General features: G+C 38.8%; 1 protein-coding gene across 1 annotated transcript in view; it reads right to left on the bottom strand.

The window, feature by feature from the left end:
• LOC126470843 (trithorax group protein osa-like) overlaps positions 1-15,579 on the bottom strand; it is a 113,272-nt gene that overhangs the window by 23,797 nt on the left and 73,896 nt on the right. Inside the window, 1 exon segment of the mRNA XM_050098859.1 lies at positions 12,858-13,002. Coding sequence (XP_049954816.1) covers positions 12,858-13,002 — 145 coding nt within the window.

Below are 15,579 nucleotides of genomic sequence, written 5' to 3'. Positions count from 1 at the left end.
TCTGCCATTGTCTGAGTGATGACACCAGGCATTGTTTGGAAAACACCCTCATTGCAGCACTACTGCTATTGGTAAACAACTGTGCCCCAGAAAATTCTCCCGATGGCTGTCCATACCTCTGTAGAATATGTGGAACAGTTGATGGAGCCCGGGAACATTTGCCATGACCTTTCCTTGCTCTCCTTAATTACGTGTTGAGCCTTGGCTCCTGCAACTTGAAAGGCTGTGAGGTTGCTTGCTGTTGTGAGGCATTTAAACCATCGAAGAACAGCAAGCCACACCCAGACTGCTGAACAACACTCATCAGTCTACCAGCACACAGGCTGCCTCCTAAGATGACCTGAAGACTTTGGAACGGAAAGTCAGCAGGATCACTCGTCTGATGTGTGATCCAATCATTTCTGGACACTGTCATGGTGTTCAAACACAACCAGCTGACTGAACAGTGTACAGTTAGCCCTGCTGCCCATCCATTTCGGTGATTTCTGTTCAAGCAATCCATTTCCAGTGGGTGAATCCACGCTGAGAAGTGGTCACCGGAACAAAGGTCATCAGTTGCTTCCCACTGTGTTGAGACTGCAATGGCTGGAGAGCAGAACAAGAGGTCATTGTATGAGGACAAGCCAGTAGCAGCTGATAGAAGAGTAAGACTGCCTGTGTTGAGGATGCACAGCTCCTGAGATATCATGAGGTTCTCCAAGTTTCGACCCCTGGGACAAGTATAGTTCAAGCCCTATAATACACTATGGGCATTGAAATTAATCAGTAGCAGAAACAGGCAGGGGAGTTGTGCAATAAGACATATAAGCCTCAGAGTCTATCACATCAGTTGTGATCTGTATCTACCTCTACAGGTAGATACAGGGAGCAAGACAGTGATCTTATCACCCATGTGAAGAGCAACAGCTACTGCTTCTAGACTGGTAACCAAGGAGAGAGCAGAGGATTGATAGGATTGATGTGCATTACTGACAAAGACAGTAACCCCAATCTTGGCTCTTTCCCATGTCAGGTGAGGGTACAGCCCAGTAGCACAGGGGCACCAGTGGCCTTGAAATGTGTTTCCTTAAACACAAGCACAGGGAGTGTGCCTTTGTAAGGAATTTCGGTTCCTCCATGTGTGTCCTGAACACATTAAGTTTTCGTATGTCCATCCTTCTGACTGAAGGTTGGAGGGACTTCGGTCATCCACTTATGTAATAAAATGGAACACCTCAGAAGCTATGTTGGCATTTTTGGGTTGGAGACACATCAATGTTATAGTCTATGGAAACCAGTTCAGAGATGTCTGCCACTGATAGGATTGTGTATACGATTGGAGTTAACCCCCTTGGCATCAGTTAAGGCCTGAAGATCGTATATTGAGTCACCAAAACTGGTAACTGTATAATAAATAACATCAAAAGGACGACTGCGGGTGTCACATTTTATAACATTATATGAACCCATTAATGTTCCACTTTTAGATGGGAGCCGTCTATCATGAGGTAACACTTTCACCCTAACTTTCGGCCTGGGAGGGGAGCCCACAATGGGTGGAGCTCAGTCTTTGGTTGAGATGGTTGTCGCTGTCTCATATCAAGGTCCATAGCCTCCAAAGAAGAGTCAAAACAGGTGTCTGAAAGGATGACATCAATACTGTCAGACTGTGTACTTCCCATCCCCACCAGTGGACAATTCTTTGCCTTCAACTTTGATTTTTTGGTCCGAGGAGGCAACTGCAGAAGTGGTAGTGTCAGTACTGGACAGTGGACCAGACTGAGTCTTTGGAGGGGCAGGACTTCTGCATTGTCAGCAACCACGCTTTTTCTGAAGTTTTGGAGGGAGGGACAGGCTTCAAAATGACTGCAGCAGCACAAGTACATTGACCAACGCAGGTACTAGTGCTGATAGTAGCAACCTCTGTTTGCATAGCAACATCAGCTGTTTAGGAACTGAAACAAAGGAGGTATAAGTAGTGAACATTGGTGGGCGGCATAGCTTTATTATTTTTTTGGCCTCATTATATGGAATGCATTACAGAGTCTTATGCTTTCGCACCTTTTGTTCTTCAAGGTATACACTACAATCCTGACTCCAGACACAGTGAGCCCCAGAGCAGTTCATACACTTCAAAGGAGATGTAAAAGCGACTCTTCATGGGCAGCCTTACCACATTTTCCCGAAGTGGCTTCTCCACAACTCCCACAATTAGTATGTCCAAAGTGCTGGCATTTGAAAGAAGGCATTGGGTTGGTGACATAAGGCCGCATGTTTAGATGAAAGAAATCTGCCTTAATGTACTCAGGGACTTCCATACTATTGAATATCAAGATAAAGGAATCTGAATTTACAAGATCCCATCTACCCTCTTCACAATGTCTTTCACATCGACTATACCTTCTGGAGCCCACTCACATCACAATACCTCCTTGGGAATGTGAACGAGATCCCTGCAAGTCACAACACCTTTGCTGTAGTTCAACGTGTTGCACAGTTCAGTGTCTATTGCACACTCCCCGAAGCAGCTACCTTCTTGGAGGTTAGCTGATGGTTGGGAACTAGAAGTTTACACTAACAATGTCACATTGCACAAGCACTTTACTGTTTTTAAAGAGCCACAGGTTCCCTCAAAACCCTTTGGGATATAGGATGGGGAAACCTTCTCAAAACTACACTCTTTTCTTCTCACTATTAAAACCACTTTCTGATAATCAGCACGTGTTCTATTACTCAAGACAATACTTTTAGAATGAATCAGAAGGACTGGCTACATGAGCCCGTTTGTTAGATTGGGTACCTTCCAGCAGTCTACCTTTTCCACTGAGAGGAGGAAGGGAAAATTTCGAAGGATCCATTTTGGTCCCATGAACAGCTAGGGGAATAAAAGTTCACCTAGACAGAGCCCCACATAGCAAAGTAAGCCTTATACAACAGAGGCACACCAGGTTCTTCAGAAGTTGCCCGCAAATAACTGTTCCACCTCATCAGCGCACAGCACACCTTGAGACTGAGGGGTTTCTAACAGCAGTTTGTACCATCCATGTGATCCGGGTGGTAAAGCCCATGACACACAACATTCCACCATCATGCTGCACAGTGGTTGCTGCAGCATGCCCAGAGCTTATGGTGACAGGCGACTGGTGACACTTACCAGTCCCCAGCTCAGGAACCTTAGGGTCACCAAGCCTGTACCCAGGAAACGAATCCTGAGCCCCTGAGGGCCTTTCACAAAAGGCTGATGTCAGCCTCTAGATGGCCATTATTAAGGAAGCCAAGAGACTGACATAAAAAGGAGAAAAACCTTGACATTGTTTTGTGTTTTAATTATCATGTGATAAGATACAGATATCATCAGCTGTAAGAGTGTACAAGTCAAGTTACAAAAATGAATATAAACTCCAAATTGCATTTGTACAGAAATGTATCAGCCATCCATGTGATAAAAATAAAGCTGCATAAACAAAGTGAAAATTGGTATGCCAGCAGTAACGTATAAATTACATCCAGCCATCCACCACATAAGTACATACCATACACTTACTTTCATTTACCAATAAATGGCTCATTTACATATTCAGTAACTAATATATACAGATAATAACTGGGTCTGCTGCTATGAGTCAGTCAGAAAGCAAGCACATAATCAGTATGCTACTATGTTGAAATATTACTTGCAGGTGAAACTTTACACATTCATATTCTCTCTGTATGTTCTTCCTTTTATATTGTGCCAGCAGCTTCAATGTTTCTGTACAAATAAAGATGTAACACCAGTTGTTACTTGTACGGTAAACAGCAAGTTTCCACAAAGCACTATCAAACAAAAACCGAAAAAGAGCTGAAATAATTCCAAGCAGAAGGAAACGCCTGTTGTATGTAAAACGGGACTAATAAAGGAGACACATTGAAGCTACTAACCTGTCACACAGCGTTCACTTGAGTAATTGTGCTACTTCCAGCAGATTCAACAGTTTGCTACACTATAATATTTACAAGAAAGGTGTTGACAGATCAGACCAGATGACAGCACATTAGCCATTCAAAAGAAAACAGCTGAAATGTTGGGAAAAATTATTCTTTCACCTTTTTATGATCAGTGCTGCTAGTACTTTTTATCCGGTATTAGGAAACCAGGAATCAATGTTGAAAGGAAAAAATACAAATTAGCAAATTTTCTTCTGGAACTAGCAGTCAGTTTTATCCCAAAAGAAGGTGAATCCAAACCTTGATTTTATAGAGTGTAACAAAGTAATCAGACAACAGAGGTGTAAATCCCCATGGAGAGACACTTTCTTGTGGTATGTTGTCTGAGTTGTGGAGCTCTCTAGATGCTAAACTGTTTCAAAATGTATCACACACAGACAAAATACATGTAATGTGTATGATGCGTTTCTTTTTTCAGATGACATAAACATGGTATTTTAATACAGATAATCCATGTTTTCATTTGATAAGATAGAATACAATAAATCTTTACATATATTTCAATAAACAAATGTCTAGATTTTTATGGAATAATTCAACGTATTTATTTTATTGTTCCAAAGAAGCAAGTTTTCAGAAATCCTCTAAAAATGATAGTGTGGATAGTCTGAGATAGACCTGAGAGACCAATCTTGAAAGTGTTAATAATGATCTATTTGTCACAATGTATTGTCCTTAACTATCTCCTTAAGTTGCAAGCAAGTGTCCAAGTGAACAGCTCAGAATTTGAATGTTAAAGTGCCCACAGTAAATGTTCCACTGTAAGGCTTTAAGTTCCAATAAAAAGAATTTTAAGGTCCAGCGCCATTAATTATTACATCATAAATATAACATCCACAAAACGATTTAAAATGTTTGTTAACAGACACATGAGAGAGATGGCAGAAATTGCAAGAAGTTCTTTGAGCAAGGTCGAAGGTTGCAGGCATGATAATCTGTAACTAAAAGGTGTCACAAACAACATAGTGAACACAGGGTTGATCAGCAACTGTAGCATACACATAAACATATCACATAAACAAGTACTTAAGTGCAGAACAAAACTAAATAACTATACACAGAATAACTGTCCCACTGAAATTATGTCTGCTATCTGAACTTGGTAAGTTACAGACTCAAAATACCCTAAAGCAAAGCAACTAATAATGAATTTTCTTATTTAAAGCCCTCAGGTCAATCAAATGAATACAGGCAAAAAAAGTGAGTACCAAATCCATGACAATTTTTCACCACAAAACAAATGGAATATTATATAAATCAAGCCAGTTACTTTCAGAATGAATTTTCACTCTGCAACAGACTATGCACTGATCCTTAGAACTGTGTGCTGGATCTCTGCCTTTTGCGTCTGATGTATGAACAAATAAATCACAAGGTTTCCAAAAGTGTGGGCATGTCACATACAGCTGTATGCATAAGAAGCATGAATTTCCCAAATTTAGTCCATACACTCATAGCAATTTTCCCTGTATTTTGTTGATGGTCACAGAAAATGCAAGTCACAACACAAACTACAAACATTTCAGTTTGAATGGCATGTCCATTAGAGAATCATTGGGATGTGTGGCAACAGTGCATCTTCTCCTGTAAATTTTCCACTTCAAACTGAAGCTTTGATGATATTGTTCAACATCTTTTTCACTGCAACCCTGGTGCTGTTGCAAAGTAGTGGTGGATTTATGTTCCACAGAAGAATGATAGGCATGCCACTTTTCAATGTTGAAATGTGTCGTGGAATGCCTGGCAAATCGAGTTGAATAATTAAGAGCTTTTTCTTGATTCATTACGGTATCAATGGACTCATATGTTGTCAATCTACCTGGTGTTTCATTTTAGATGCAGGAATTGATGGCACTGACATCATTGGTATTGTCTGTTAATGTAGCACTTGCATGAGCAACTAGTGATTTTTGTGATTCTGTGTGATATTTGGTAGAACTTAGTGAATCAGTTCATCTGTAGCTGCTGTGATTTTATAGAAGTTTGTTGACAATGCATAAAGTTGTGCAAATTCATCGATTGCTATTTAAACATTCTAGTATCCAACAACTGTTTTGCAAATGTCCAGCAGATGCTTCATGTCGTAATTGCACATGTTAATTGGTCTTCAGAAATCAATGTCTGTAAATGTTGTAATAAAACTGATGATTTGAGACATGAGTTAATGTCATCAATGGCTGTTTTACATGGGATAACTGGTGGATTTTCCAAAATTTAGTTCCTGGCAAGCAGTGCACACTTGAAACACACACATACGTGACCAATTACTATTCCCAGTTTTTGGAAGGTTGTCGGGCCATGTAGACTAATTGACAGTAATTGCAAGTACCAGCATGCTGCATTGTCTGGTGAATGGTGTACTGATGGCCTAAGATGTCAATCAAACCTAAATTGGGATGTCTTGAAACTGCTTTGCACTGTTTGTATTGTTTAAACTTGTTTTCTGATGCATTCTGTGAATAACATGTTGGCACTTCAGATTACTGTCTTATGCATGTAACATCCTCACACATTGAAAAAAACACAGTTAACATTGTTGGCAAACATGACAATGCTCTTGCACATGCATTTTCCATTGTGAAGTACACACACTGTCAATTTTCAAGGTGCACTGTCAAATGAGTAACTATTTGACATTGTTCATGGATTGGAAATGATAAAATGCACCATACTATTTCATTCCTACTAATGTACCATTCCAGTTGATAGTGGTCGATTCCATTTATAGGTGCTGTTGCATTTACTGCTCCAAAAATTGCCATATCATTTCCTCCATTGAGATATTTGCAAATGTACTTTATCAGTTTCCCTGAATTGCAATACTCGACACTGATGAGTGCTTTGTATGTTTTTGAGAGTAATGGCGAGTACAGAAAAGCCCAACAATTACAGAGTTCAGCATCATTGTTTCATACTTTTTAAGTGATGGATTTGCAGCCATCTTCAGTGGAGTGTCGTGTTACAGTGGATATCCTTCACTGCCACTGGTAGTCAGTCTCAGCAAGTAATGCTCCTAGGTGTCATCTCATTCATTTCCCATTAGATGTGCATGAGGAATGGTTGTTGAATAAGCCACATGGACCATAAATAACATTTTGGTGACAACTTCAAAGAAGTCCTGATCACTGGTGATACCTGCTGTTTCTGCAGAGATGACACTATCAACCTGACATTGAGAGATCTTTTCTGTCAACTAAGGCAAAATGTTTACATGTGACAATTATATTTTGCCATTAAATGGAAAACAACCAACAGCATTTCTCTTCAAAACCGTGATGCTTGGAAATGAAATCCACTGAAGATTTCAATTTTTGTTTACAGCCTTGGAGAAATATAATGATGATCCAATGACAATTGACTAGTTAACAAAAGTTCTTTTATTTTATCTTGTGTAGGATTTCATGTGCATGTGATTTAAAAAGATCTGTGTGGGCCTATGCACAAACATGCGTTATTGCATCTTGTGCGTACCCATGCATGTGCTGTGGACTACCTATAAATGTGGCCAGTAGTGTGACCATTTTGCTCAATTCACTGGGATTCACATTGCCATCTTTAACAACTGAAGCATATAAATGAAAGTACCCTTCACAATGCAACTTGGTTTCATGCAACTGATTGTAGAGTTGTCATTAGGTTTGGATTTTCCCATACATACAGACAATTTCATCATTTTCACAAATCATCATCAAAATGGCACTGACTGTTTTCCTAGTTTGCTATAAATGTATGTATTAATTCAGAAGCCTCAAAGAGTATATGCAGGGTGATAATGATTGAAGTACCAGTTTCAAAACTCAGTAAAAACCTAACCAAATTTGTACAGATTATTATTGAACAAGGGGAAAATATTATGAATAAAAAATTATGACTAGATGGGACTGAAAGTGGCAGAATAAGCAAAATAAAAGACACAGGGTAACAGCTGTTCCTAATTTTGAACCTGAGATGCTCGGCATGCATGTCTCAAAGCAGTATTGCATGATACTGGTAAAGCTCTTCTACAAGAACAGTGATGTGTGCCAGTTGGGCTGAGTTGGGTTGTTTGGGGGAGGAGACCAGACAGCGAGGTCTTCGGTCTCATTGGATTAGGGAAGGATGGGGAAGGAAGTCGGCCATGTCCTTTCAAAGGAAACATCCCGGCATTTGCCTGGAGCGATTTGGAGAAATCACAGAAAACCTAAATCTGGATGGTCAGATGCGGGATTTAACCATTGTCCTCCCAAATGAGAGTCCAGTGTGCTAGCCATTGTGCCATCTCGCTTGGTGTGTCAGCTGCTTTGCAGAAAGTTCTAGGTGCTGAAGGGTACAAAAATAGGCATTGGTCCAATTTTTGCCAAGGTTCTGGAGAAAATTATTATAAAATTCAAAAAGACAGGTTCTTCTGTAGTAAAGTGTGGCACAGGGAGAAAAACAACTGATCAAACATCAGTAGAAGTGACCACAGCATTGCAGGAGAGGTCACAAGGTGGTGTGTAAACATGCAGTCCATGGGGAATTGCCCAAACTTTGGACATGAATGTGAGCATGGTGAATAAATTTTTACAAAACATCCTGCATTGCTATCCACAATTTTACCAATCTTCAGGAGTTGCTTCATGCTGACTTACCAATAACAAAAACGTTTTCTCTAGTGTTCTTACTTGCACAAAAGTGGACAATGAATGGCCATAGAACATTCTGCACACAGACAAAACCCATTTCCAACTACAAGGACATGAAAATACACAGAATTGCAGAATATGGTCGACGGGAAATCTGCTCACACATCCGTTACTGCTTCAATCTGCAACAGTAACTGCATGGTGCAGGTTGATAATATAAAGACCATATTTTCTGAGGAGATGGGTCCTGCAGGGCCTGTTACCTGTGCCATCACAGTTAAACACTGAATGCAAGGTGGTGCTCCTCTGCATATTGCACAGTCAGTGATGAAGATGCTGCAGAGGCACTTTGGAAATGCTAGAATTATCAGCTGTCATTTCCCTACAGCCTGGATGTTCAGATAATTTGATCTTTATCTATGTGACTTCTGTCTGTGGGGTAACCTGAAAGATAGTGTTTAGTGCTCTGATAACAAACACAGCTGATATGAATGCACACATCGAGCACCACATTCTGAACGTGAACCATGAGACACTCCAATCTGTTGTGCAACATGCCATTTTTAGATTTCAACTTGTGGCAGGAAACGGTGGACAGCAAATTGAACACATCTTGCGCCAGTCTTATGACATGCTTTTTATGCCATTTCTTGGCCTTGTGAAAACTAAAACCAGATGTCGTTGTTGCTTTTTATGCAGTTTCTGGTCTCTGAACAGTTAAAAACCAATTTTTCCCATCCGACATAGTACAACCATGTCGCAGTCGATGGGCTTTGCTAACTTAAAGTACCACAACTATTGAATGCCAAACTTCTGCCATCATTACATAGTATGGTTGGTTTCATATGCAACTAACATCATGGCTGTCATATTGCGATTCATCTTTTGTTAGTAGCCAAAATCACTTACATTATGACACTTAAGGTGCTGCCTAGTGGTAAAATTTTCAACCCCCCCCCCCCCCCCCCCAAAAAAAAATAACGTTTCCCCCTTCTTCAATAATGTTCTATTGATATAAGATGTCATTCTGAGCAATGGTTCATTTTTTTTTTTTTTTTTAATTTACATCATTTCGAAAATGGAATTCAAATGGTAATTACCCTGTACTTTACAGTGGCTCCCTGTTCTGAGATACACCTATCAAGATTACTGCTCAGAGGCAAAAACAAAGGCAAGAGTTTAACATTAACTATGTGGGATTACAGTACACAATTATCCATTTGCAATGAGATGACATACCAACAAAGGATAGAAGTCCTCTAATTTCTGTATACATTACATGTCAACAGATAAAATGTATTTCTCTGAAAATTTCTGGACAGCAAAGATGCAAGAGATAAGGTTTTACAGCTTTGTAGCAAGAAAGGGAATAAATAATATAACAGCAATTACCATGTTTTGATTAACTTTAGAACATATCTTAAAATTCAGTATCAGAGAAATCATTCAGATCAGTGGTAACACTGTCTACAGAACTTTCTTCTGATTGTGCAAATTTTCAGTGTGGTGTAAGCCTTTCACTTGAACACATCTCCCACAGTTACAAGATCAATCACTTCCTGGAGCAAACTCTGCACATTTTAAATTCATTCCGCATGTGTAATTTCTGGATGTAACCTCTTCTTGCACTCACCTCCTCATGATAAAGATTGAATTTGTTGGAAAGGAGTATTAATTTTGCACATTTCTTCAGTTAGTTGTATCTTGCAAAGCACTTATTGACAATTTGTTCAAAGTCTCATCTATTTCAATCACACTTCAATATTAAATACAAATAACAATATACATTTATTGTCTAAATGCAACTGAAATAACAAAGACTGCAAAAATGTCTGTTTCCTTTCATGGCGAACACTTGTAAACTACTACTGTCTTTCAAATCTTGCCAAATGTGACTGTCCTTACGTCAGGTCTTCAACACACACAAAATTTTTGATCCAACATTGGATTCTTCTTTGGATTGTAAGCCTTATCAACACACTTTATGTATTTTAATCCCAAAAATTTTACAATTCTGTCTATCAAATGAAGGCCCCCTGTGAAATCATTTCATTCATTTAAGACATTAAGACATATGCCACTTGTGGCTTATAGGATATGGACAACAATCACACAATTCTAAAAAAGCGAGATCAAAAACGTTTTTTTCTAGAAATTGTGCAAATTATGAACACAAGTCTTCTTTCCTTAATATACTTGAAACTTCTTGGCAGTTTAGAGCCATACACTAAACCAGGACTTGAACTGTCACCTTTTGTGGCCAAGTGTTCTAGCAACTGAACTACTTGAAGATGAATCACGATCGGCCCTCAAAGCTTCACTTCTGGCAGTACCTGATAATATCCTTATTCTGAGACAAAGTTCCATATCAATCATACGTTTCCATTCAGTATACTTCTGCACATATTCTATATAGTATCTAAGGTGAAAAGGCACATGCTTTTGCTGTGGCACTCTGCTGTCTGGTCACGATTTCTTCTCCTCTGGGACTCTCTTTAAAATTGCATGAAATTCTTAAATACCTCGTATGTGATCCTTTCATTTTCCTCTGTGTGTACTGGAATTTAGTAGCATTAGCTAACAAACATGAGCAAGGAAGTACTCAAGAGGAATCTACATTCTCCTTGCCAATTATTTAATCCAGTGACTACATAAGTGACTCAAAGTCACAACACAGTTTGAAAGCCATACTAACAGCAACTGAATGAATCAAGCATAGTATTACTAAATAATACATGTCAGTGATAGGTATCACCTGAGTAACTGTTGTTTTTTATGGTGCTGCCTGAATGACAGCCATGTCATAATTGACACTGTGTTAACTGTATGCATTTACTGCCATGGACTGAATTCTAATTGGCATTGGCAATTACAGAAGAAGAAAGTACAAGGGTTGGGGGAACTGACATTCTCCTGGCGACTGCCACAACTGTTGTATCCCAGAATATGTAGTCATAACTTATCTTGTGGAGAGGAATGGTCCTGGTCCTGGTGGTGGTGGTGGTGGTGGTATTTTCAATCCACGTCTGCAATGTAATGCTTGTCACATTTTTATTTCTAGTGGGAGTCAATAGAAAATTCATGTTGCGGCACCATAAATAAAATACTTTTTTTAACCTTTGTTACATGGTGCATGTCAGTCAGTCTGAACTCTCATGTAAAATTCATTTATGCCATCTGCACACTAGTTCTCTCCCTCTCCCACCCCCCTTTCCCCCATACAGAAATAAAAGAACATCAAACAATACTGTAGAGCAGTAAACAGAGACAGCTCCTTTGATTGCTCTTCATATTACAGTTGTTACATTACAGTTTGAATGTTGTAAGCAAAAATTTGTAGTGGAGAAAAAACAATGCAACAATTACTTTACTTCACACAGACTGGGTATACAGACTTAAATACAAATTAGTGAAGGAAAACAAATACAAAATGCATGGAGTTAAAACATCATTACTCAATACAACAACAACAGCTCAACATACTAAAAAAATTTCAAAAAAGTGCAAAGAAATAAATCTATGGGAAGAAACAGTAGATGGTAAAATATAAGCAGCATCTTACAGCAACAATTCAAATTTTGATTATGTGAAATATTTTAACATCAACTTTACCTCAGCATAGACCAAACAGTGCAGACAATATTCCATTTGTTGGTAATTCTATGTAAGCCACTTACCACAGCTTAAATGTGTTGTGGTGGAGTTCACATTTTTCATTCCCCTGCGAAAATGGCAGAGGAACAGAGCACAAATAGTACACTTGTAATCCTCCGGTGAGAATGACTACACCACTTCACAGGAGCTTGCACAAGATTCATTCATTAATATTACACATTACCTGCAGTTTCTTTCTCCAAACATAAACATTTTCCAGGAAGAACCACTCTGGCTGTTCTCCAGAGTAATAAATAAACACAAACAAAAATATCTGACTTTTCTCTCCTCCAAATATGAGGCAATTTTATTACCATTCTATCCCCCCCCCCCCCCTCCCTCACTATTGTTTCACGACTGCTGCCTCACTACACTGTCCTCTCATATACTTCGTTGTTTCCAACTAAGGGATGTTTACCTTTCAGAGATCTGTGGTACTTCTCTTTTCTATTCTTCTGAAGCAAAAATTAGTCACAAATGCATGTCAGTGAACAATACAGAACAGTACATATCCTGACAACACATTACAAGAAGTCAATATCAGATCACTCCATGATAAAATACATACACATGGGTTTATATACTGAGGAACTCAAAGCCCATCTTTCAGCCTCAGAAGCGTAGGGAGGATACATAGGCTGAGCAGGTGGATATGAGCTGCTGGGAGAGTACTGCTGATTGAATTCCTGCCCCATATTCGTTGCTTGTCCACGACTATGGGGATACTGATCCGGATACTGAGAGTACCCGGACTGGCCTTGATAGCCTTGCTGAATTCCTGCAAAAATTCATATTAACCAGAGTACCATTCCAAAACTGTACTATATTTGTAGTAAATTGTAATCAGTGTAATTTGGATATTCTATATATTGCAAATTAAAAGAATTACTGAGATGAGCAACTTACTGAATATCAATAACAAACAATGCAACAATTACTTTACTTCACACAGACTGGGTATACAGACTTAAAGACAAATTAGTGAAGAAAAACAAATACAAAATGCATGGATTTAAAACATCATTACTCAATACAACAACAACAGCTCAACATATTAAAAAATTTTCAAAAAAGTGCAACGAAATAAATCTATGGGAAGAAACAGTACAAAAAGAGGTAAACCAGCAAGCAAGCAACAACACTGGACAGAATCACACAGAAACCATTCTACAGTTAGCCACCCATTCCCTCCCATGTTTTAGGAAACATCACAATTCCCTTTATGAATTTTTGCCACTCAAGCTAACATATATAAGCAAATTAACAAGGAAATTAGTTTTCTTAGAAGATTAAAGTGTCAGTTCATGCTGACGTGTGAAATGGAAAAAAAAGTAATAAACAGAAAGCAAAAGGAAAACTCACACTGAAGCATGTGACCAAGAACATCTAGGGAGGGTTACCTTGGGGACGAGAGGGGCCTCCAGAAGAGCAGTAAGGATTGGGCCTCTGCCCAGTCGCCACGTCGTCAAAAGGGTTGGAAACACTAATGTTATCCCCCGCACCTTGCGTCGGCACCCCCACACCTAGCACAATAAGCAACTGCTGTCACAAATTCCCCCAACAGGTTGCAGTCAAAATCAACTTATGAGTTTTACGGATAAAAGCAGAGAAGGAAGATCAAACTTAAAAGTATGTTTTCTCATGGCCTCCATAGCTACTAACAAAGCAAATTATAAACACAAAAATGCAAAGCAATCTCTTACATTATACTATATTTTACAAATTAAGCTCAAAATGAGGCACAGATGTAATACAAAATAAAGTATCAATAAATGCCTACCCATGAGGAGCACTTTACTTTCAGATTATGATAACCCTATCTTTCTCCCCCTTCAATGGCACCAAAGAGTGGTCACACAACTAAAATAACAAATATAAAAGCAACAATTCCTGCCAGAACTTGCTGGTCTACCTCAGCAGGGGAGAAATATTTATCCAGCAATCTGAAGCAGATATCTACATGTGACATAGTATTTTGATACTGAGTTTATAAAAAATGAAGATTGTGCATTACGAATTTATCAGAATTTCAGATTTTAGCCTCTGGAAATTGTACAAAAGCAGTGCAAACTGGACTCCTCAGAAGATATGGGAAATAGTCTCTTAACTGCAATATCAAAATATTTTCTCCACTTGAACTAGCTGCAGGAAATGAATCCTGTGAATTTGATGAGCCTGTAATTGAAAGAATCCTTTATCACACACAAATGCTTCAACAAGTGAAGTACAATAGTCGAAATCTGAATCAGTAATTGCTCCAAGTATTCACAAACTACAGAAGTGTCAAATTGCTTTTTATAACAATCTGCTTAATAGTCTCTCAAAAAGATTTCATATTAAAGTAAAGTATTACCTTTTCTCAGCAAGGAACAGAGAAAAAAAAACTGTGTGTAAATTATAGGAACATACATTCAGTCAGTATGTGAAAATGTCGAAGGTGTTATACAGGGAAGTACATTTTTCAGAAATTTCACACCAAATCATTAACACACCAAAATAACTAACAATGTTTTGTCTTGGAATTATCACTGATTCATGCACATGCACATAGAGACCTGTCAACAAGTCAAAGAGGACAATTAAATTAACCATCAACATGAACTTGCTGAAAAAAGGGGAGGTGTTGAGGAGCAGATGGGGAAAGGATTCAGCTGTGGCCTTGTTTAAGGAGCTTAGGGAAAGAAGACAATGGTAACTCAAACAGCGCTAAATCAAGAAGTTTGGATTGTAGACTTGAATATCAGCAGCCGCAACATAAAGTGGGTCCAATGTATGAATCTTATCACTCAGTGCTAACAAAGATTCACGATGATCAGCATTAGTATATATACAAAGAGAGGGGAAAGGGACTACATCGCGGGTACTGCTGCATATTTAGCAGTCACAGTGGACACAAAATTCTACAAGACATTCAGACCAGGACCTGCATATTAAGATGTTCATCAAATACTGGGACTGTCTGCACGTGCTGAGCTATTGAATAAAAATCAGTTTGTTATGTGGCAGGAATTGCTCCACTATACAAAAGCTGTTCTTTTCCATTCTGTTTGGAATTATAATTCTGGAGGGAACTTTATAACATATTTGGAGCAATGCTGTACAAGGGCTTACTGAAAAGTATGCCTGCAATGATTTTTTAAATAAAATTAATGTTGTTACCATTCTACACTTTTATTCTTTGTGTCTACATATTTGCAACCCTCTGCCACTAGAGGGCTCCGAATTGTAGTGTACAGCATGGCAGTATGTAATGTAACTGTGTGCCACTAGAGGGCTCCAGATTGTAGTGTACAGCATGGCAGTATGTAATGTAACTATGTCGGTGTGTGAGAAACTGAATGCTGTAATCGATTTT

Source organism: Schistocerca serialis, chromosome 3, assembly GCF_023864345.2.
Source record: "Schistocerca serialis cubense isolate TAMUIC-IGC-003099 chromosome 3, iqSchSeri2.2, whole genome shotgun sequence".
NCBI lineage: Eukaryota > Metazoa > Arthropoda > Insecta > Orthoptera > Acrididae > Schistocerca > Schistocerca serialis.
Note: the sequence above shows the minus strand (reverse complement) of the source record. Positions and strands in the feature narration are given on the sequence as shown.